Source organism: Apodemus sylvaticus, chromosome 8, assembly GCF_947179515.1.
Source record: "Apodemus sylvaticus chromosome 8, mApoSyl1.1, whole genome shotgun sequence".
NCBI classification, from domain to species: domain Eukaryota; kingdom Metazoa; phylum Chordata; class Mammalia; order Rodentia; family Muridae; genus Apodemus; species Apodemus sylvaticus.
Window position 1 is genome coordinate 113,403,900 of NC_067479.1, and position 23,531 is coordinate 113,427,430.

The window sequence follows — 23,531 nt, forward strand, 5'->3', positions numbered from 1 at the left end:
ATGAGTTCCAGGACAGTCAGGGATGCCTAGTGAGACCTTATCTTTAGAAGGAAGGAAGGAAGGAAGGAAGGAAGGAAGGAAGGAAGGAAGGAAGGAAGGAAGGAAGGAAGGGCAAACTTCATAAAGAATTTTGAAAGTATGGCTACACCTTGATATTGATTGCTTACTTGTGAGTGGTTTAGCTCTCTCTGAGACTTGTTGGGCCATAACCCGTAATGAGAGAGGAATCCTGTGAGCCAATAATGTGTAATTAAGAATAGTTATGAAGGAAGGCAACTGAAATTGCATAAAATTACTGCCAGTTGAGCTTCAGGTATTTGTTAATAGATATATTTTGTAAATGTAGAATAACATCTGTGAAAACTTGGTCAGAATACTTAAGTTATGCCTATGCCAGAAGATGTAGGCTAAAGACATCCCAAATAGATCCAAGAAAGACCCTTTGAGAGTAAATAATCAGTACTGTTCAATCTAATAATTGCAATTATTAATTGTTATATGTTAGAATAGACAACATGAATGGATTTTGTCTGTTTTAAATGGGAGTACTTTGGATTACATAACCCAACTGGAAGTTTTTTCTGTTTACTTCACAAGGAATGCAATGTTAATTCTGAGGTGTTGATGTTTTACAATGCCCAATCAAGACACAAAGACGAAGAGCACAGAGAAAGCAACTGATAAGCAACAAGGGACCGCCATCAGGTGAGCAAGTGTCTGCGGTCCTCCACGGGGGCAGCAAGTGTCTGCGGTCCTCCACCGGGGCAGCAAGTGTCTGCGGTCATCCACGGGGGCAGCAAGTGTCTGCGGTCATCCACGGGGGCAGCAAGTGTCTGCGGTCCTCCACGGGGGCAGCAAGTGTCTGCGGTCATCCACGGGGGCAGCAAGTGTCTGCGGTCCTCCACGGGGGCAGCAAGTGTCTGCGGTCATCCACGGGGGCAGCAAGTGTCTGCGGTCCTCCACGGGGGCAGCAAGTGTCTGCGGTCCTCCACGGGGGCAGCAAGTGTCTGCAGTCATCCACGGGGGCAGCAAGTGTCTGCGGTCCTCCTCGGGGGCAGCAAGTGTCTGCAGTCATCCACGAGGGCAGCAAGTGTCTGCGGTCATCCACGGGGGCAGCAAGTGTCTGCGGTCATCCACGGGGGCAGCAAGTGTCTGCGGTCCTCCACGGGGGCAGCAAGTGTCTGCAGTCATCCACGGGGGCAGCAAGTGTCTGCAGTCATCCACGAGGGCACTGAGTGGGTTTAATGCTTTTGTGAGAAATTGTCTCCTGGATTGCAGTGTTTACCCAAACACTAAGCCCTTTCTAGTGTTTGGAACGAAATGTTTGACAGGCATACCCTGATCTACAGAGACAGGCTTCCAAGTGGTTATACCGTCAGTAGTAATGTGACCTTGTACTATTATTCTTTCTTCTAGGGACTATTCAGATCTTAAAAGACTTCGGTGCCTGTTGAACGTTCAGTCAAGCAAACAGCAGGTAAGTGTTTACAAAGGATGTCATGTGTGAACAAACACCACAGGTTTCTGCAGGGTCCGTTTCACCTCCTTGTGTACACTCTTTGTTCGTCCTGAGTTGTCCCTGCTTCCTCTGGCTGCTGCTCTCACCTGGGCCAGGCTGGGCCAGGACTTGGTTGGCATCCAGCCTTCTTGTTTCCATGCTTGTCTCCATGTGATCTAACCATCAGGGCTTGGTTCTTCACTCTGTAAACAGCCAGTTCTGTCATTAAATGCCAATGGTTACCTTTCAGAGTTTCAGGGAAATTCATTCTCTGAAACACAGTTTACCACATCTTCCTCCTCTCTGTAACCCCTTCCCCTCCTTCATAGAATACACCCCATAATCCTTCTCAAATTGCACCCCCCAAAGAGCTGGGTGAGGTTTTGGTTATTTATGTGGTGGCATTTTTTTTTTTTAATGCTTTTATTAGTCAAGAAAAGAATGGAACTCTGGATTATCTCTAAACCTCACTTCTTAGTTTTGAGTCTGGAAAACTTTGGAAAGGCATGAGAACAGAGGTCTAGGGGTTTGGGCAACAACTTGGCAGGCCCCAGAACAAGAGGAGACTCTATGCAACACTGCTGACGGCTCAGTAGCAGGGAGGGCCTGGAATCCTGGTCCCCTGTCTCTGGAGACTCTCTATTACACTTTTAAAGTTGTTTAAGAGTTCCTGAGGCTGGCAGTGGGGTGATGATGTTTTTTGTCTTACAAACTCAGCAGAGAACCATAGCATTTTTATCTGCTTATTTTAGAGAGTGGCTTCCTCGAGGCTGGGTGTCATAGGAAGGGCAGACAGGGCAGTTTATGCATGTGGAGTGCTTCTTACATGCTGGTGCCTTGGCTGCACTTTCAGCTTCTTAATATTCACAGTATCCACTTTTCACAGATGGAAGAGCTGCAGCATGCAGAAATGAGCATCCCAGGACAAGAGTTTGCTCATGGAATACAATTTCATAACTTTGTACTCGGTGCCTAAGCCATGAAGATACTTCTCAATGAGCTGGAAAATTAACTTATAGTTAAAAATTCTTAAACAAGTCAAAATGTCCTTAAAATGGCTTTTCTCTGTGTCTTCCATACTATGAGATCCCTGAGGTCTCCCTTCCCCCACTTATTTGAGAAGCTACCTCCCCTCTATTCTGTCTTTGATTCCATTCTCCACTCCACACATCCTCTAGTGTGACCACAGCACCCCAAGCTACTTGTTCTTGCTTTTTCTTCTAGAATTTATTCCTGTGAGGGCTGTCATGTTTTCAGGCCCAAATCGATGGCCCTCTCCTCCATACACAGCTGCCTTCCCCCTCTGGGGAACTCTTTCTCCCACGGTGACAGCTTTGTCTCTTGCCTTTGTCTCTTGCCTTGTGGAGGTTTGTGGTCTCACTTCCTGATAAGATTCTGTCACCACCAGCAATGTTGACTTATCTTCCAATTCACCATTTATGTATTCCACATGTTTGGGGCTAGTTTTTCCTAAGCTGAACGTGGGTCACCATGAACATGAACAACCCCAGGCCTGACCTGTAGGTAAAGAAATGCCTACAGTGTTTCTTGATTCGGCTTGAGGCTTAAAGCTTTCTGTGTTGAAGTTCATATGGACTAAATCTCTTTCACCTCCATTATACCACTCCCTTGTTACCACCTGGCACGGTTGACTAAAATTAATTTAATGGTTTCCCCTCTTTTAGCCAACTTGAAATTCTCAATCATTTGTCTGACAAGTTCATATCATTTTGCTAAATCTTTATACATAAGTAATGTATATTTAAAATGCTTGAATTATTTGGCAAGCAGAGAGCTGTAAGGGAGCATGAGCATGCAGTGACTGGCCTCACTTGGAGGCTGGTCCCTAAACTTCTCAAATTCTAAGCCTCATTCTGCTGTGGAAAGTTCCTGCATCTGTCATCCTGACAACAAAAGTGCCTCTGCTCTCTGCTCTCCTTTTCTGAAACAATGTAAATGTGTAAGAATTAGACAGACGGACAGCTAAGGAATCCCCTTGCTCCTCACTTGTTTGAGGAAGAACGTAAGGAACATATAATGGTATACAATGTGAGGAGTTTATCATAGATTAAAGCCAGAGCCAGACAAAATGAAAAATAAGGGCCTGGAGAGCTGCTCAAGAAACTCCCAATGACACACACACACACAGGCCCACGTTTACTTCTCGGATTCGCAATGGTCCATTGGAGGAGGGACATTCATGACTCAGGTTCCCTTACTAGAATTCTGCTGATGTGACCTGTTTATATATATATATATATATATATATATATATTTGCTTTATAAAAGGGGTATAATGTGCCGGAGAGATGGCTCAATGGTTAAGAGCACTTGACTACTCTTCCAGAGGTACTGAGTTCAATTCCCAGCAACCCCATGGTGGCTCACAACCATCTGTAATGAGATCTGGTGCCCTCCTCTAGTGTGTCTGAAGAGAACTATAATGCACTCGCATATATAAAATCAATCAATCAATCAATCAATCAATAAATCTTAAAAGGGTGTGTGTGTGTGTGTGATGACCAATTACTGTAAGCTCTAGGAAAAAAAAAATAATGCAGTCTGTATTTGGGGAGAGTTCCTGAGAAGAGTTCCTTCCTTTGAGTCTCCATGGAGCCAGGGTACCATTGTTGAGTTGTGCTGTGGCCTTTGCCTCTGCTTACTGCCCCGACAGTCTTGCAGAACTGTCACATCAGAGTGACAGTTTATCACAGATTAAAACCAGAGCCAGACATAAAATGAAAAACAAGGTCCCGGAGAGCTGCTTGAGAAACTCTGGGATTCCTGATGCCTGGTAGACCTTGGTCCATGGCTACTGTCTCTCCTTTCACTTTCTGTCATAACAAGTCCTGGGCACCAACTTTGTAGAATGTTTCCCAAGCCCATGTTCAAGTTCCTTCTGTCCTGTACTAAAAACCCTTTGATCATTACATGTCAGTAACTTCTTGACACATCTAGTATGCCATGTCTTCAGCAGGTGTGTGGACTAGGTGAACTCATCCCTGGTGGTTTACTGGAGGGAGAGTTGGCTGGGGACACAGTGAGCATTCATGCGACAGTTGCACACTTGAGTAACTGCCATATGTTGGGAGTTGTGTGACGCACAAGGTATATAAGAACATAAGATGCGATGCTATATCTTCAGGGTGTCTGAGTTCAGGGAGATGGGTGGTGTGCAGGCTACACAGTACACTTGACTGTAGTAAGTGCAGTGAGCACAGTCCACTCTGTTAGGAAGGTCTGGGCAGGCTCTAACCTGTGCCCTGGCCTGGAATCAAGAGCTATGGGCTCCTCTGACACAGCAGAGCTGGGGCATTGGACGAGAGGGTGGCAAGAGTAGGAAAAGTGCTGGGGGTTCTGGACTAAGCTTGCTTTTCCGTCTGAGGGAGTTGGTGGTATCGTGGTTCTTGTTGTCAAGTACCCTGTCTTTGCATACACTGCTACCAAATACAGCCTGCCACTGTGTCTCTCTGAGTTGCTTCTTAGCACTGACTATCTGCCTGCCCAAGATGGGGGTGACTGAGCTGTGTCACTTCATGATGCTCCCAATTGTTGAGAAGCTTAGACACATTTTCTTTGTGCTTACTACTTCTCTCTTACAGACAGTATTTTATGAGTCTTGTCAATGGCAATGGGGTTTGAAATTGCTTAGGCCTAGAAAAACCTACTTCCTATTTTGTGTGTGTTTATGTGTTATGACAGTTCCTGTCTAACAGAAAACTGAACTTGTTGCTGTGATTTCATGTCTAATGTCTTTTTTGCATCATAAGCCCATATTTAGAGATCACCTAATTTGTAATGACAAGCTTTTTTTTTTTTTTTGCCTAGAAAATTTATGGTAGTGATTAGAAGGCTCATAAGAGTATTTTTTAATTGTTTCTGCACATAGTGGGCACGGTATAAACAGTAACTCACTCGAGTCTCATAACGCAGCATTACATAAGCGCTATTATCACTTCTATTGTAATGACGGGGACACCAGTGTACACAGAGACTAAATATGTGCTCCAAGGTCACAGTGCCAGCTAACGATGGGTTAACACGCAGAATCTGGTACAGATGCTGTCTCATCCCTATATGTTGTCTGTTTATGTCCTTTTGGTCCCTTGTTCATGAGGGGTGTAGATTGGGTGACTGAACTGATATACAAAGGTAGTTTTATAGAATGGAATGTTCACTGTCACTTTTTGAAAGTTCTCCAGTGGCTTGAAGATAAGGAAACATCTTAGGGGACAGTGACACCGTCATAATTCATTTCTGAATTATGGGAAATAAGCCTTACAGGATGTAAGGAAAATCACCTTTATGTAAGGAAAACATGATCTTATATCAATTTCTGCACAATGAAATAATTTACTCAAAAAATAGTTCCTTTATTGTGCTTTGCTTACTTCATGCTTAATAATTGATTGGATAGTATATTTCATTCATACTTTGGAAAAGATGAGTCTTTTTCCCTGTTATACCCAATTTCACGTGGTACAAACAAAACGAATCTTAGGGTTCTCTCAGCTATGGCAGCTGTTGCTATGTGAACCTTGACAACTTACAGAGCCACCAGGTTGACCTTAGTAACAGCAGCACAGATATATCCTAGGTGTTCTAAACACACTTATTTTTTATTAGATATTTGCTTTATTTACATTTCAAATGTTATTCCCTTTCCTCATTACTCCTCCAAAAAACCCCCTATTCCATCCTATTCCATCCCCCTCCTTCTTCTTAGCAACCCCCTCCCACTTTCCTGACAAGGCATTCCCCTACACTGGGGCATCTATCCTTCACAGGACAAATGGTATCTCCTCTCATTGATGTTTAAAAAGGCCATCCTCTGCTACATATGTAGCTGGAGCCATGGATCACTCCATGTATACTCTTTTGTTGGTGGTTTAGTCCCTGGGAGCTCCGGGGTTACTAGTTGGTACATATTACTGTTCCTCCTGTAGGACTGCAAACATCTTCAGCTCCTTGGGTCCTTTCTCTAGCTCCTCCATTGAGGATCCTATGCTCAGTCCATTGGTTGGCTATGAGCCATAGGTATTTTGATCCCCCTTCTAAGAAGGACCAAAATATCCAAACTTTGGTCTTCCTTCTTCTTAAGCTTCATGTGGTCTGTGAATTGTATCTTAGGTATACCAAACTTTTCGGGTAATATTCACTTATAGTCAAGTGCATACCATGTGTGTTCTTCTGTGATTGGGTTACTTCACTCATGATGTTTTTCTAGTACTATCCATTTGCCTAAGAATTTCATGAATTCATTGTTTTTAATAGCTGAGTAGTACTCCATTGTATAAATGTACCACATTTTCTGTATCCGTTCCTCTGTTGAGGGGCATCTGGTTCCTCAGTAGAGAATTCTTTATTTAGTTCTGTGCCCCATTTTTTAATAGGCTTATTTGTCTCTCTGGAGTCTAACTTCTTGCATTCTTTGTATATGTTGGATATTAGCCCTCTATCGGATGTAGGATTGGTGAAAATCTTTTCCCAATCTGTTAGTTGCCTTTTTGTCCTATTGACAGTGTCCTTTGCCTTACAGAAGCTTTGCAATTTTATGAGGTTCCATTTGCCAATTCTTGATCTTAGAGTATAAACTATTGGTGTTCTGTTCATGAAAAATTTCCCTAAAACACACTTATTTAATTATAGTAATGCAGACATTTTAAATCAGTGTCTTAAGTATCATCGTTCAAACTGAGTGATATTAATGGGTTTTGCCTGTTGCTGTGACTGAGCCCTTGGTGAACAATATATACATTGCTGAATGCAGGCAAAGCAACATTCTGTTCTGGGCAGTGCGTGCTACTGAATTCAGAAACTCTCCATCTGTGTATCTGGAGCACACGAGAGACTTAAAAATCTTGGCTCTCCAGGCTCACCCCAAACCTTATCCCTAGCACAGGTGTAAGTGCATAAAACATCATGCCAAAGATACACAGGTTCCTTCCTGCTCCTGTCAGTGTGAAATAGATTAAATATATGTCACAGTGAGCTATGTCAGGTGATATCATTTGTGATGAAGAGGGGCCAAGGTAGGGGTAAATGCTTAAATCTTGGGAAACCCACATTTACAATGCTGTCATCTCAATGATTGGAAAACCCCCATTCCTTTGCTCCCTCCCCCACTCCACTTCTCTAATTCTGTGACTTGTTACATCATGTATTGAATTAACCATGATGGTCATGAACTCTGTTTCCATTTCTGTAGCTTCCAGCCATTAACTTTGACAGTGCCCAAAATAACATGACAAAGTCTGAGCCGACCATCAAGACAGGGGGACACAGAGCTCGCAGTCAATGGCATGAGTCCACAGAAGCAGTTGAACTTGAAAATTTTAGGTAAGACATCTCCTTTGCTGTCAGTAGGCTATTCAAGTTTACTTATTTAAATTTACAGCAGAAGTGAAAATTTGAAGTCTGCATATTCTTAGTTTAGCAATTTTAGTTAACATGTAAAGTGTTCCCCAGGACAGGGGGAAGACCTAGAAACAGGCTCAATAGGCAGACATTCCGTCTTCAGAGTTCAGGACATCTTGCTGACATGAAGGCTAAAAGTTGTCCACTGAGGAAGAGGACTCAAGATGTCGACCTGAGTAGGTCAGACCCAAGCTTGGTCTTAACCTTTGCTGTGTCTCCATCTTTCTGGTGGTAAAAAGGTGTAAAAGAATCTGTTTCTGTGAGCAGATGTGGTGGCTAAATGAGATGTTTATTAAGTTAGCAATAGGGCTAAGAAGCTTGTCATCAACCTTTACAGTCTGAATTCCATACCTGGGACTCACATTGTGGAAAGATAGAACTGACTTTCCTTCTCTCTCTCTCTCTCTCTCTCTCTCTCTCTCTCTCTCTCTCTCTCTCTCTCACACACACACACACACACACATGCAATATATCTTTCTAAAAAAAAGTAGGTTAAAAATCCAAGTTTCTTAGTTGTATGGCCAACATCTTGGCTTTACCAAGTCTGTGTTTCTTTCTGTTACTTTGTAGACATTCTAGAAGTAGACATTCTTGTGGGCCGTTCCCTTTATGGGAGCTGACTCTGTGTCACAATTTGTTCAGGTCATTTGCCAGTAAGTACAATGTAAACAATGAAAGGCATGAACTATCAACATAAATATTCTAGAATGATCATTTACCTGTTTGGTTCAGCTGGTTTCTGTGGAATTTTATGAACTTTAAACAAGTTTCAAAAAGTCATATGACATTTCATGGGTTCATATTTTTAACTTGTAAAAACTAAAAGTGTCTTGTTACATATTCAGTTTATCAGTGATCTTCTATAAGAAACCATTCCAGCCCTTACCTGGCCATGTAGGGATGTATGGCTGAATGCTATATGAACATCCACAAAGGCAGATGTTTACATGGCACACGTTATAGAACTTAACTTTGAGGTATGCAATTTGAAGTCATGCAATTTTACTTTATTTGGCCTTGATCTTTAAATTTGTTATTTCTTTTACATTTTGAATGTGTGTATGTATGCATGCATGTGTGTACATGTGTGTGTGTATGTATGTGTAAAATCTTATGTGCATTAGCGCACATGTGGAGTTCAGAGGATGACTTTATGGAGTTGGTTCTTCCTTCAGCTCTTGATAGCAATCTTTATCAGCTTCACTGTTGAGTTTGAGTCTCTGTTTAACCACTGTTGTTTGCCTTGCTAATATGTTGACCTTCAGACTCTCAGTGTTTTATCCCAATATAGAAGATCTTTCAGTAATTTTTTTAGCCCAAATAATGTTTCTTATAAATTGTTTTTCTGTGTTTTTTATCTTAGTATAAACTACAAGAATGAAAGGAATTTCAGCAAACATCCACAGCATCAGTTATTTCAGGAAATCTTTATGGCTCTGGTGAGAAACAGACTCATATGCAGGTAAGTCTCTGCCCAAAAGACAGATATTTACCCAAGAATAGTATGTTCCACAAATTCTGTTTGGAGAATATGCTCCGAAGCAGCCTATAACTGGAACACAGGGTGGTTGCAGTATTTAGTAATATAAATATTCCACTATTTATGATTATGTATATATAATATATTCACATTTATAGCTCGTTTTCTTTGTCATTACATATAATTGTGTGTAGATAAAACACACACACATACATACACACACTAGTAACTAAAGAAAAAGAAGCAATAAGTTTCAGAGAGAAAAGGCAGGTACTTGGGTTGGTTTTGGATGGAGAAAACAGATGGCAACACAACGTTATTATTTTATTATCTCAAATAGTAAAATAAATAATTAAAAATATAACAAAGTAAAAGGCCAAGCAAAGGCTATGTGAAAGAAGCCAGATGGGCTGGCACTGTGTTCTCAATGGGTTCTCTTGTCAGACCTTGGATTTAGTTGAGCGTGGTGACAGGTAGGATGTGGGAGGACAGAGTTTTTCTTTTCTTTTCTTTTCTTTTCTTTTCTTTTCTTTTCTTTTCTCTTCTCTTCTCTTCTCTTCTCTTCTCTTCTCTTTTCTTTCTTTCTTTTTTTATTGGATATTTTCTTTATTTACATTTCAAATATTTTCCCCTTTCCAGATCTTCCCTTTGGAAACCCCGTATCCCCTCCCCCCGCATCTATGAGGATGCTCCCCCACCCACCCACTCTCCCCTTCCTGCCCTAGCATTAACCTACATTGAGGTATAGAACGCCCACAGGACCAAGGGCTGCTCCTCCCACTGATGTTTAAGAAAGCCATCCCAGTGCCAGGGGTTGCTACATGTATATTCTTTGGTAGGTGGTGTAGTCACTGGGAGCTCTGGGGGGGAGTCTGGCCTGTTGACACTGTTGCTCCCTCCATGGAGCTGCAAACCCCCTCAGCTCCTTCAGTCCCTTCTCCAACTTCTCCGTCAGGGACCTCCGAATTCAGACAAATGGTTGGCTCTGAGCTTCCACATCTGCCTTTGTCAGGCTCTGGCAGAGACTCTCAGGAGACAGCCGCATCAGGCTTCCATCAACAAGCACTTCCCAGCATCCACAATAACATACGAGTTTGGTGGCTGTATATGGGATGGATCCCCAGTTGGGACAGTCTCTGGATGCCTTATCCATTATTCTCTGCTCCACACTTTGTCTCTATATTTCCTCCTGTGAGTATTTTGTTCACTCTTCTAAAAAGCACTGAAGTGTCCACATTTTGGTCTTCCTTTTCATATGGTCTGTGAACTGAATCTTGGGTATGCCAAACTTTTGGGCTAATATCCACTTATCACTGAGTACAAACTGTGTTTGTTCTTTTGTGACTGAGTTACCTCACTCAGGATATTTTCTAGTTCCATCCATTTGCCTGTGAATTTTATGAAGTCTTGGTTTTCAATAGCTGAGAAGCACTCCTCCATTGTGTAAATGTGCCACATTCTCTGTATCCATTCCTCTGCTGAGGGACATTTGAGTTCTTTCTGGATTCTGGCTGTTATAAATACAGCTGTGATGAACATAGTGGAGCATGTGTCCTTATTACATGTTGGAGCATCTTCTGGGTATATACCCAGGAGTGGTTTAGCTGGGTCCAATTTTCTGAGGAAATGCCAGCTTGATTTCGTGAGTTACCAGCTTGCAATCCCACCAGCAATGGAGGGATGTTCCTCTTTCTCAACATTCTTTTCAGCATCTACTGTCACATGAGTTTTTCATCTTAGCCATTATGACTGTTGTGGGTGGAATCTCAGGGCTGTTTTGATTTGGATTTCTCTAATGACTAAGGATGCTGAACATTTCTTTAGGTGCTTCTCAGCCCTTTGAGCTTCCTCAGTTGAGAATTCTCTGTTTACCTCTATTCCCTATTTCTTAATAGGGTTATTTGGTTCTCTTGAGTCTAACTTCTTGAGTTCTCTGTATATATTGGATATTAGCACTCTATCAGATATAGGAGTTGTAAAGATATTTTCTCAGTGTGTTAGTTGTTGTTTTGTCCTATTGACAGTGTGCTTTGCCTTACAGAAGTTTTTGTAATTTTATGAGGTCCTATTTGTTGATTCTTGATCTTAGAGCATAAGCCACTGGTGTTCTGTTCAGGAAATTTTATTTAAGTATACTGTCATATCATCTGCAAATAGTGATATTTTGACTTCTTCTTTTTCCAGTTTGTATCCCTTTGATCTCCCTTTGTTGTCTAATTGCTCTAAGTTAGAACTTCAAGTACTATATTGAATAGATAGGGAGAGAGAGGGTAGTCTTGTCTAGTCCCTGATTTTAGTGGGATTGCTTCAAGTTTCTTTCCATTTAGCTTGATGTTGGCTACTGGTTTCTTGTATATTGCTTTTACTATGTTTAGGAATAGGCCTTGAATTCCTGATCTTTCCAAGACTTTTACCATAAAGGGATGTTGAATTTTGTCAAATGTTTTTTCAGCATCTAATGAAATGATCATGTAGGGTTTTTTTTGAGTTTGTTTATGTAGTGGATTACATTGCTGGATTTCTGCATATTGAACCATCCCTGCTTCCCTGGGATGAATCCTACTTGATCATGGTGAATGATAGCTTTGCTGTATTCTTGGATTCAGTTTTTGCAAATTTTATTGAATATTTTATATCGATATTTATAGGGGAAATTGGTCTGAAGTTCTCTTTCTTTGTTGGGTCTTTGTGAGGTTTTGGTGTCATTGTAACTGTGGCTTCATAGAACAAATTGGGTAGTTGTACTGGCTAGTTTCGTGTGTCAACTTGACACAGGCTGGAGTTATCACAGAGAAAGGAGTTTCAGTTGGGGAAGTGCATCCATGAGATCCAACTGTGGGGCATTTTCTCAATTAGTGATCAAGTGGGGAGGACCCCTTGTGGGTGGTGCCATCCCTGGGCTGGTATTCTTGGGTTCTATAAGAGAGCAGGCTGAGCAAGCCAGGGGAAGCAAGCCAGTAAGAAACATCCCTCCATGGCCTCTGCATCAGCTCCTGCTTCCAACCCTGCTTGAGTTCCAGTCCTGACTTCCTTTAGTGATGAACTGCAACATGGAAGTGTAACCTCAATAAACCCTTTCCTCCCCAACTTGTTTCTTGGTCATGATGTTTGTGCAGGAATAGAAACCCTGACTAAGACAGTAGTGTTCCTTATGTTTCTATTTTGTGGAATTGTTTGAAGAGTATCGGTATTAGGTCTTCTTTGAAGGTCTGATAGAATTCTGCACTGAATCATTCTGATCCTGGGCTTTTTTTGGTTGGGAGACTTTTAATGAATGCTTTTATTTCTTTAGGGGTTATTGGACTGCTTGGGTGATCTATCTGATCCTGACTAAACTTTGGTATTTTGTATCTGTCTAGAAAATTATCCATTTCATCCAGATTTTCCAGTTGTGTTGAGTATAGGCTTTTGTAGTAGGATCTGATTTTTTTTTAAATTTCCTCAGCTTCTGTTGTTATATCTCCATTTCATTTCTTATTTTGTTAATTTGGATACTGTCCTCTGGTTAGTCTGTCTAAGGGTTTAGCTATCTTGTTGATTTTCTCAAAGAACCCTCTCCTGATTTTGTTGATTCATTGTATAGTTCTTTTGGTTTCTACTTGGATGATTTCAGCCCTGAGTTAATTTCCTGCCATTTATGCCTCTTGGGTGTATTTGCTTCTTTTTGTTCTAGAGCTTTCAGGTGTGCTGTTAAGCTGCTAGTGTATGCTCTGTCTAGTTTCTTTTTGGAGGCACTTAGAGCTATGAGTTTTCTTCTTTGCACTGCTTTCATCGTGTCCCATAAGTTTGGGTATGTTGTACTTTCATTTTCATTAAATTCTAAAAAGTCTTTAATTTCTTTCTTTATTTCTTCCTTGACTAAGGTATCTTTGAGTAGAGCATTGTTCAGTTTCCATGTGTATGTGGGCTCTCTGTTGTTTTTGTTGCTATTGAAGACCTGCCTTAATCCATAGTGATCTGATAGGAGGCATGGGGTTATTTCAATCTTCTTATACCTGTTGAGGTCTGATTTGTGACTGATTATATGGGCATTTTTGGGGAAGGTATCATGAGGTGCTGAGAAGAGGGTATATCCTTTTGATTTAGCATGAGATGTTCTATAGATATCTTTTAAATCCATTTGGTCCATCACTTCTGTTAGTTTCATTTTGTTTCTGTTTAGTTCATGTTTCCATGATTTGTCCATTGATGAGAGTGAGGTGTTGATATCTCCCATGATTATTGTGTAAGGTGCAATGTGTGTTTTGAGTTTTAGTAAAGTTCCTTTTATTAATGTGGGTTCCCTTTGGAGCATAGATATTCAGAATTGAAAGTTCTTCTTGTAGATTTTTTCTTTGATGAGTATGAATTGTCCTTCCTTATATTTTTTGATGACTTTTGGTTGAAAGTTGATTTTATCCAATATTAGAATGGCTAACTCTAGCTTGTTTCTTGGGGCCATTTGCTTGGAAAATTGTTTTCCAACCCTTTACTCTGAGGTAGTGTTTGTCTTTGACACTGAGGTGTGTTTCTTGTATTCAACAAAATGCTGGGTCCTGTTTATGAATCCAGTCTGTTAGTCTGTGTTTTTTTATTGGTGAATTGAGTCCATTGATGTTAAGTGCTATTAAGGAATAGTGATTGTTGCTTCCTGTTATTTTTGATGTTATTTTTATATTTGTGTGGCTATCTTCTTTTGGATTTGTTGAAAGAAGATTACTGTCTTGATTTTTTTCTAGAGTGTAGTTGCCCTCCTTATATTGGCATTTTTTTCCATTTATTATCCTTTGTAGGGCTGGATTTGTGGAAAGATATTGTGTACATTTGTTTTTGTCATTGAATATCTTGGTTTCTCCATCTATGGTAACTGAGGGTTTTGCTAGGTACAGTAGCCTGGGTTGGCATTTGTGTTCTCTTAGGGTCTGTATGACATTTGCCCAGATCTTCTAATGTTCATAGTCTCTCTGGTGTGACGTCTGGTATAATTCTGATAAGTCTGCCTTTTACTCGATCTTTTTCCTGGACTGCTTTTAATATTTTTTGTTTCGTACATTTTGTCTTTTGACTATTATGTGACAGGAAGAATATCTTTTCTGGTCCAATCTATTTGGGGTTTCTGTAGGCTTCTTGTATGTTTATGTGTATCTCTTTCTTAAGGTTATGGAAGTTTTCTTCTATAATTTTGTTGAAGATATTTCCTGTCCCTTTAGGTTGGGAATCTTCACTCTCTTCTATATCTATTATCCTTAGGTTTGGTCTTCTCCTTGTATACTGGATTTCCTGGATGTGGAGCTTTTTGCATTTTGTGTTTTCTTTGACTGTTCTGACAATGTTTTCTATGGTATCTTCTGCACCTGAGATTCTCTCTCTTTTAACTCTTGTATTCTGTTGGTGATGCTTGCATCTATGACTCCTGATTTCTTTTTTAGGTTTTCAATCTCCAGAGTTGTCTCCCTTTGTGATTTCTTTTTTTTTTTTTTTTTTTTTTTTTTTTGTCTTTTTTTTTTATTTGATATAATTTATTTACATTTCAAATGATTTCCCCTTTTCTAGCCCCCCCCCCACTCCCCGAAAGTCCCGTAAGCCCCCTTCTCTTCCCCTGTCCTCCCTCCCACCCCTTCCCAGTTCCCCGTTCTGGTTTTGCCAAATACTGTTTCACTGAGTCTTTCCAGAACCAGGGACCACTCCTGCTTTCTTCTTGTATCTCATTTGATGTGTGGATTATGTTTTGGGTATTCCAGTTTTCTAGGTTAATAACCACTTATTAGTGAGTGCATACCATGATTCACCTTTTGAGTCTGGGTTACCTCACTTAGTATGATGTTCTCTAGCTCCATCCATTTGCCTAAGAATTTCATGAATTCATTGTTTCTAATGGCTGAATAGTACTCCATTGTGTAGATATACCACATTTTTTGTATCCACTCTTCTGTTGAGGGATACCTGGGTTCTTTCCAGCATCTGGCAATTATAAATAGGGCTGCTATGAACATAGTAGAGCATGTATCCTTATTACATGGTGGGGAATCCTCTGGGTATATGCCCAGGAGTGGTATAGCAGGATCTTCTGGAAGTGAGGTGCCCAGTTTTCGGAGGAACCGCCAGACTGCTTTCCAGAGTGGTTGTACCAATTTGCAACCCCACCAGCAGTGGAGGAGTGTTCCTCTTTCTCCGCACCCTCTCCAACACCTGCTGTCTCCTGAATTTTTAATCTTAGCCATTCTGACTGGTGTAAGATGAAATCTTAGGGTTGTTTTGATTTGCATTTCCCTAATGACTAATGAAGTGGAGCATTTTTTAAGATGCTTCTCCGCCATCCGAAGTTCTTCAGGTGAGAATTCTTTGTTTAACTCTGTACCCCATTTTTTAATAGGGTTGTTCGGTTTTCTGGAGTCTAACTTCTTGAGTTCTTTATATATATTGGATATTAGCCCTCTATCTGATGTAGGATTGGTGAAGATCTTTTCCCAATTTGTTGGTTGCCGATCTGTCCTCTTGATGGTGTCCTTTGCCTTACAGAAACTCTGTAACCTTATGAGGTCCCATTTGTCAATTCTTGCTCTTAGAGCATACGCTATTGGTGTTCTGTTCAGAAACTTTCTCCCTGTACCGATGTCCTCAAGGGTCTTCCCCAGTTTCTTTTCTATTAGCTTCAGAGTGTCTGGCTTTATGTGGAGGTCCTTGATCCATTTGGATTTGAGCTTAGTACAAGGAGACAAGGATGGATCAATTCGCATTCTTCTGCATGCTGACCTCCAGTTGAACCAGCACCATTTGTTGAAAAGGCTATCTTTTTTCCATTGGATGTTTTCAGCCTCTTTGTCGAGGATCAAGTGGCCATAGGTGTGTGGGTTCATTTCTGGGTCTTCAATCCTGTTCCATTGATCCTCCTGCCTGTCACTGTACCAATACCATGCAGTTTTTAACACTATTGCTCTGTAGTATTGCTTGAGGTCAGGGATACTGATTCCCCCAGATTTTCTTTTGTTGCTGAGAATAGTTTTAGCTATCCTGGGTTTTTTGTTGTTCCAGATGAATTTGATAATTGCTCTTTCTAACTCTGTGAAGAATTGAGTTGGGATTTTGATGGGTATTGCATTGAATCTGTATAGTGCTTTAGGCAAAATGGCCATTTTAACTATATTGATTCTACCGATCCATGAGCATGGGAGGTTTTCCCATTTTTTGAGGTCTTCTTCCATTTCCTTCTTCAGAGTCTTGAAGTTCTTGTCATACAGATCTTTCACATGTTTGGTAAGAGTCACCCCAACCTTACACCAGTCAGAATGGCTAAGATTAAAAATTCAGGAGACAGCAGGTGTTGGAGAGGGTGCGGAGAAAGAGGAACACCCCTCCACTGCTGGTGGGGTTGCAAATTGGTACAACCACTCTGGAAAGCAGTCTGGCGGTTCCTCCGAAAACTGGGCACCTCACTTCCAGAAGATCCTGCTATACCACTCCTGGGCATATACCCAGAGGATTCCCCACCATGTAATAAGGATACATGCTCTACTATGTTCATAGCAGCCCTATTTATAATTGCCAGATGCTGGAAAGAACCCAGGTATCCCTCAACAGAAGAGTGGATGCAAAAAATGTGGTATATCTACACAATGGAGTACTATTCAGCCATTAGAAACAATGAATTCATGAAATTCTTAGGCAAATGGATGGAGCTAGAGAACATCATACTAAGTGAGGTAACCCAGACTCAAAAGGTGAATCATGGTATGCACTCACTAATAAGTGGTTATTAACCTAGAAAACTGGAATACCCAAAACATAATCCACACATCAAATGAGATACAAGAAGAAAGCAGGAGTGGTCCCTGGTTCTGGAAAGACTCAGTGAAACAGTATTTGGCAAAACCAGAACGGGGAACTGGGAAGGGGTGGGAGGGAGGACAGGGGAAGAGAAGGGGGCTTACGGGACTTTCGGGGAGTGGGGGGGATAGAAAAGGGGAAATCATTTGAAATGTAAATAAATTATATCGAATAAAAAAATAACAATAAAAAAATTTTTTTTACTCAAAAAAAAAAAAAAAAAGACTACCATTCTACATCATTCTTTGGTGCTACAGTTCTCTGTGTTCAGTTCAAATCTGAAATCAACTTTCATGTGTTGAGGTCCCCATTGTCCTCCATGTCATAGAATTTGTCAAGATGGCAGGACTGTTTTCTCCTCTTAGCTTATATTTAAAGAATAATTACATCTCAGATCCTTTCTGGTATGGCTCCCCAGCCTGTGCCTCTGTGACCATAAAGGATAATGTTAGAATGAGGCATAGATTGAACTTACTCAAACTGGTAAGCGTGTGCTGTTTGCCAATAAGGGATAAGGCAACCAAGGCGAAGAAAGATAAAATATTGGGACGACTCCCATGTGGTCCCCTTTTCCCTCAGCAAAACAATTACTTATATTCCAATACAAGAGGAAATGCAGATATTTACAATATACAGTCAGACACCTAAAGCATGGATGAGACAGGTAAGTGGGAACTTTAAATGTTGGCCCAATTTTGCCTCAGGACAATCTACACATACTTGCATGGTAATTTCACCCTGAAAGCATAATGAATTGACCTTGGCTGTGGAACATGGCTCCTACTACTGTGCTTCATTTCTGCCCAGTTGCCAACGTTTTTTCTCTTCCCTCTCATGCTCAGATGTGTTCCCTTCCAATCCACATGTGCAGACACCTGTTTCTGGTCTTTTTCTTTTTCTAAGATTGACTTATTCTCTATTCTGCAGCTAGACTTGTTAATGCAATCATCTAGGGCAAGCCTGCAAGTCTTTTACAGTAGTTCTGAAAGGAGGTACTGCCTGGACCTGAGGTCACAGGACAGGCTGCTCTGGATTTGTGTTCATGTGCAGTACCAATCCAAATCTTCCATGCCCTTTCTGCCAAGCATGATTCATATGTAGTAGAGTGTGATATTAGAAATAAAGTCATGACATTTCCATTTCATCTGCCTAGTATCTAGGACAGTGTTGTCATTTGGTGGTTGTACAGAGAAGTAGCAGTTGTTGCAGTAGTGACAGATTCTTTGGTACCTGGCCAACTACATGTATGTTTAATGCACATCCTGTTGCTCTGTGTTTTGTTGATATGGGGCATCTATATTACAATGGAATATAGGTAGCTTGTGAAATGAAGTCGCTCATGGGGCTGGAGGTGGAGGATTTCACAAAGTTACTTATGCAGTAGTTTTGAACTGGTAGAATTTGATGCACAAGGCTGGAGACAGATGGTGACATGAACAACCACAGAAGGCAACAAGATGGGACTACAAGAGTTGATTTGGAGTATTAAAGCCTGAGTATTAAAGAAATGACAAGTCATTCTAATATATTTACAAAGAGGAATTTCCTTATGCTCTGAAAGCCAAAAATGTGTTAAAGGATGTCAGGCCACATAATAAGATAATTTTCTTTAGAGAAATTCTGTCAGAAATGTCACAATGAATTCTGTGTTTGGTATGGTTATTTTAAAGTGAGCTTATTTAGCTGGCCCCTTTCTGGTGTCATTACACTACAATGGTGAGGGAAGCTACCCTTTCTTGCCTGTGACGATTGTGGGGGTAAGCAGAATCCAGACACTCTGGTTTTAGCTAAAGGAGACCCATCCAACTTATTTAATGGACTATTTATCCAAAAGCATTACTTGTTTCCCAAAGCATGCAAGTCACTTTCCATCAGAGCTCCTATGTATTTTTCACAAATTTGAGACACTTCAAAAATGAGACTATAGTATATTCTTATGACAATATGCTTAAGCTACTACAGAGGGAACTTTTGTGCTCTAGATGATATCTGGCTAACCCATGACCATGCTTTTTTAACATAAAGTTTTAATTTTGGGGAATTTTATATATAAGAACTGTATTTACATCATTTCCACCCCTTCTTCCTCTTCCAACTCTTCCTGTGCCCTCTTCCCATTAGCTCTTCTACACTTCCTTTCTAATTCACGACCTCTTCTTCTATGATTATTATTGTCGTACCTATAAATACATAAACATATGCATACACACACATTCATGTGCACATACACATGCATTTTAATGTTGCTCTTTTTTGAAAAGCATGTTCTTTTATTGAAAAAGGAAGTAAAAATATTTTATGATAAAATTGAAGATTTACATGGAAAATATTTCTGATAAAATTGAAGAAATATATAGAAAAACATGTTAAGATTGAAGATTATCATAGAAAATTATACAGATTAAATGGTAGGCATAAAAATAATTCTAAGTTGATTGAAAGAGGAATTATAAACATTTTAAGGTAAAGTTGAAGATTTACATGGAAAATATTTCTGGTAAAATTGAAGAAATATATAGAAAAGCATATTAAAATTGACTATTTCATGGAAAATTATACAGATAAAAATGGTAGATGTAAAAAACCTTTCTAAATTAATTAAAGGTGGAATTAAAATATTTTGTGATGAAATCAGAGATTTATATGGAAACCATTTCTGATAAAATAGAAGAAATATATAGTAAAACATGTTAAAATTGACTATTATAATGAAAATAATGCAGATAAAATGGTAGACATAAAAAATTACTAAATTAATTGAAAGAGGAATTACAAACATTTTCTGATAAAGAAATGTTTTTCATGAAGATTTACATGAAAAATATTTCTGTTATTCTATGTCTTTTTCTTGGGGGAATTGAGTCCATTGATGTTGAGAGCTATTAAGGAATAGTGATTGTTGCTTCCTGTTATTTTTGATGTTCTTTTTATGTTTTTATGGTTATCTTCTTTTGGTTTTGTTGGAAGATTACTTTCTTGCTTTTTCTAGGGTGTAGTTTCCCTCTTGTTGGTGTTTTCCATCTAATTTCCTTTGTAGAGCTGTATTTGTGGGAAGATATTATGTAAAGTTGGTTTTTATCATGGAATATCTTTGTTTCTCTATCTATGGTGATTGAGAGTTTTGCTGGGTAGAGTAGTCTGGGTTGGCATTTGTGTTTTCTTAGGGTCTGTGTGAGATCTGCCCAGGATCTTCTAGCTTTCATAGTCTCAGGTGAGAAGTCTGGTGTAATTCTGATAGATCTGCCTTTATTAGATACTTGCCCTTTTTCCCTTACTGCTTTTAATATTCTTTCTTTGTTTAGTGCATTTGTTGTTTTGATTATTATGTGATGGGAGGACTTTCTGTTCTAGTCCAGTCTGTTTGGAGTTCTGTAGGCTTCTTGTATGTTCATGGGCATCTCTATCTTTAGGCTAGGGAAGTTTTCTTCTATAATTTTGTTGAAGATATTTACTGGCCCTTTAAGTTGGAAATCTTCGCTCTCTTCTATATCTATAATCCTTAGGTTTGGTCTTTTCATTGTGTCCTGGATTTCCTGGATGTTTTTGGTTACAAACTTTATGCATTTTGCATTTTCTTAGACTGTAGAGTCAATGTTTTCTATGGTATCTTCAGCACCTGGGAATCTTTCTTCTATCTCTTGTATTCTGTTGTTGATGCTTGCCTCTATGACCCCTGAATTCTTTCCAAGGTTTTCTATCTCCAGAGATGTCTCACTTTTTTTAAAGGTGATTTCTTTATTGTTTCTACTTCCACTTTTAGATTCTGGATGGTTTTGTTCAGTTCCTTCACTAGATTGTGTTTCCCTCTAATTCTTTAAGGGATTTTTGTGTTTTCTCTTTAAGGGCTTTTACCTGTTGACCCATGTTCTCCTGTATTTCTTTAAGGGAGTTATTTAAGTCCTTCTTGAAGTCCTCTATCAGCATCATGAGATGCATATTTTAAATCCAGCTCTTGCTTTTCTGGTGTATTGGGGTATCTGGGACTTGCTGTGGTGGGAGAACTGGGTTCTGATGTTGCCAAGTAGCCTTGGTTTCTGTTGGTAGGGTTCTTGTGCTTGTCTTTTGCCATCTGGTTATCTCTGGTGCTGGTTGGTCTTGCTGTCTCTGGCTGGCGCTTGTCCCTCCTGTGGGCCTGTAAGCCTGTGTCTATACTCCTGGGAGAACAACTCTTTTCTGGCAGGGTCTGTGCACAGAAGGCTGTGGAGCTGCTTGGCAAATGGTAGCCTGAAGACCTCTGTCTCATCTGCTCCACTGATTCTATGCCCAGTGAGCTCTTAGCTGTTCCCCTCTGGAGAGAAGGTGGAGATCTCACCTCAGAGCTCAGAGGTGAAAGAGCTGCTGGGAGATCACTCTCTCCTGGCAGGCTGTGTACAGAAGGCTATGGAGCTGCTTGGCTCCCTGGTGCAAATAAATGGTGGTTAGGAGGGAAGACTCCTGTCCCAGCAGCTCCACTGATCATGTGCCCCTTGCGCTCCTAGCTGTTCCCCTCCAGAGAGAAGGTGGAGATCTCACCTTGGAGCTCAGAAGTGAAAGTGCTGCTGGGAGATCACTCTCTTCTGGCAGGCCATGCACAGAAGACTGTGGAGGCTATGGAGCTGCCTGCTCCCCAGTACAAATGGCCCTGACTAAATATTTCTTCATGGATGGTGCTTAGTGTTGCTTTTTTTGTACATGTGTTTAGGGATGACCACTTGGGATTAGATAACCTTATGAGGGACTTGTCCCTGCAAAGAATAGCACTCTATTTCTTATTAGAAATTGACTTTTTAAACCATTAAATTTATAAAACTATAATAATAATAATAATAACAACAACAACAACAACAACAACAACAACAAGAACCATAAAAATGTTTGGGCAATGTGCTGGATGTCCCTAGCCAAGAGGACTAATGCTGTGTTTATTTAACAATGGGACTTGTGCTGTCTAAATTGACACTAGAGCACAGCTTGTGGTGCAAAAGTTACTTTTTCTTTTGATGCCTTGGTCCTCTGCTTGGACATGTCAGCTCATCACCGAGTAGCAGGACTGGATATTAGGATGGAGTGAGTATTTCTTTATGGTTTTAAGCTCTTGAAACACGTGGAGCATATTCATGCTGTGGTCTTACCTTATCATCCTGTAAAGAGGCCTATAGTTTTCCTCTGGGTAAACATCTGTAACTGGTGTAGATATTTGCCTAAGGGTCTAAGGCTAATGGCTTCCTGTTCTTAAGACTTTTTAATGCCCATTTATTCTTAAGAGTCTTACTCCTTAGGCCTCTTTCATTGGCTCTGTGGTTCTGGTGCTTGGACCACGTGTGGTGTGTTGAGCATGCATCCTGTTTCTAATTCACACCCCTGCATAGCAGTGTCGTCTGTTGATGCTACCCACTTCATCCCTGTGCTCAAGAGGGCCAGATGAAGCTCCCATTCCTCTCACTTCTGTGCTTCCTCCATCCTACTGGTCTACCCGAAGCATGGTTCCCTACTTCTCTGAGGACCCAACTTGCCCTGATCCTTCATATAACCTGCCCCATCCTCATTCTCACGACCTTGGGGTCCTGTTTTTCCTTAGTATATACTAACCTCTTGATTATCAAAACTTAGTTCTTTATCCACAACTCTACCTACCTAATTTGGCTTTTAATGTCACCATTTTATGACAAATATATGGTTCTTGTTTTTCACTACTGGGAATGGAACCCAAAGGCTTTATACAGGCTAGGTAAGTGCTGCCAGAGACCCTCATCCCCAGCACTGGTTTGCCAAAATAGGTCTTGCTATGTATATGTAGCCCCGGCTGGTCTTAAATTCATGATCTGTCTGTCTTAGTCTCCCAAGGTGTGCACCACTATACAAAGCACTCATACATTGTTTTCATAAGATGATAAAGTTTCTCCTATACTTTAAATATGTGTGCACTAATATATACATGCACACCAGTACACACAAAGTCTCACACACAAAGTCACAAACACAGGCACACATGCATGATGTATGATGTATGTCCAAACACATGCATGCACATATGCACATATATGCATGTGACAGTCTGGGCCAGTGCTCTTGTCCCGTATCTCACATATTCTCTGGTTTCTTTCTTTGTTTCTTGAGTATACCTTTAATGGTAGAGTTACAGTCAATAACCCATCCTGGTCGAAGCAGTTCTGTATGAGGGAAAGTAATAAATTTTATGTGGTACCAGGGCAAAGTTTCTCTTTGGTAAATATGCCGTCTCTGCTGTGTGCTGTGGCTTCTCAACCTGGAGAAGCCTGACAGGCAGGAAGCTGAATTACTCTGCCTTCCCAGGGAAGAACTTCCTGTCCTTGGCCAGCAGATCACCACTTAAAG

At 40.5% G+C, this 23,531-nt stretch overlaps 1 protein-coding gene across 5 annotated transcripts in view; it reads left to right on the forward strand.

The window, feature by feature from the left end:
* Positions 1–634: 634 nt before the first annotated feature.
* Nek10 (NIMA related kinase 10) overlaps positions 635–23,531 on the forward strand; it is a 197,820-nt gene continuing 174,923 nt past the window's right edge. For all 5 annotated transcript variants that reach the window (XM_052190707.1, XM_052190705.1, XM_052190704.1 and 2 more), the window contains exons 1-4: positions 635–705; positions 1,417–1,477; positions 7,707–7,837; positions 9,279–9,377. In XM_052190707.1, the coding sequence (XP_052046667.1) occupies positions 635–705; positions 1,417–1,477; positions 7,707–7,837; positions 9,279–9,377 (362 nt within the window). The remainder of the gene's footprint in view (positions 706–1,416; positions 1,478–7,706; positions 7,838–9,278; positions 9,378–23,531) is intronic.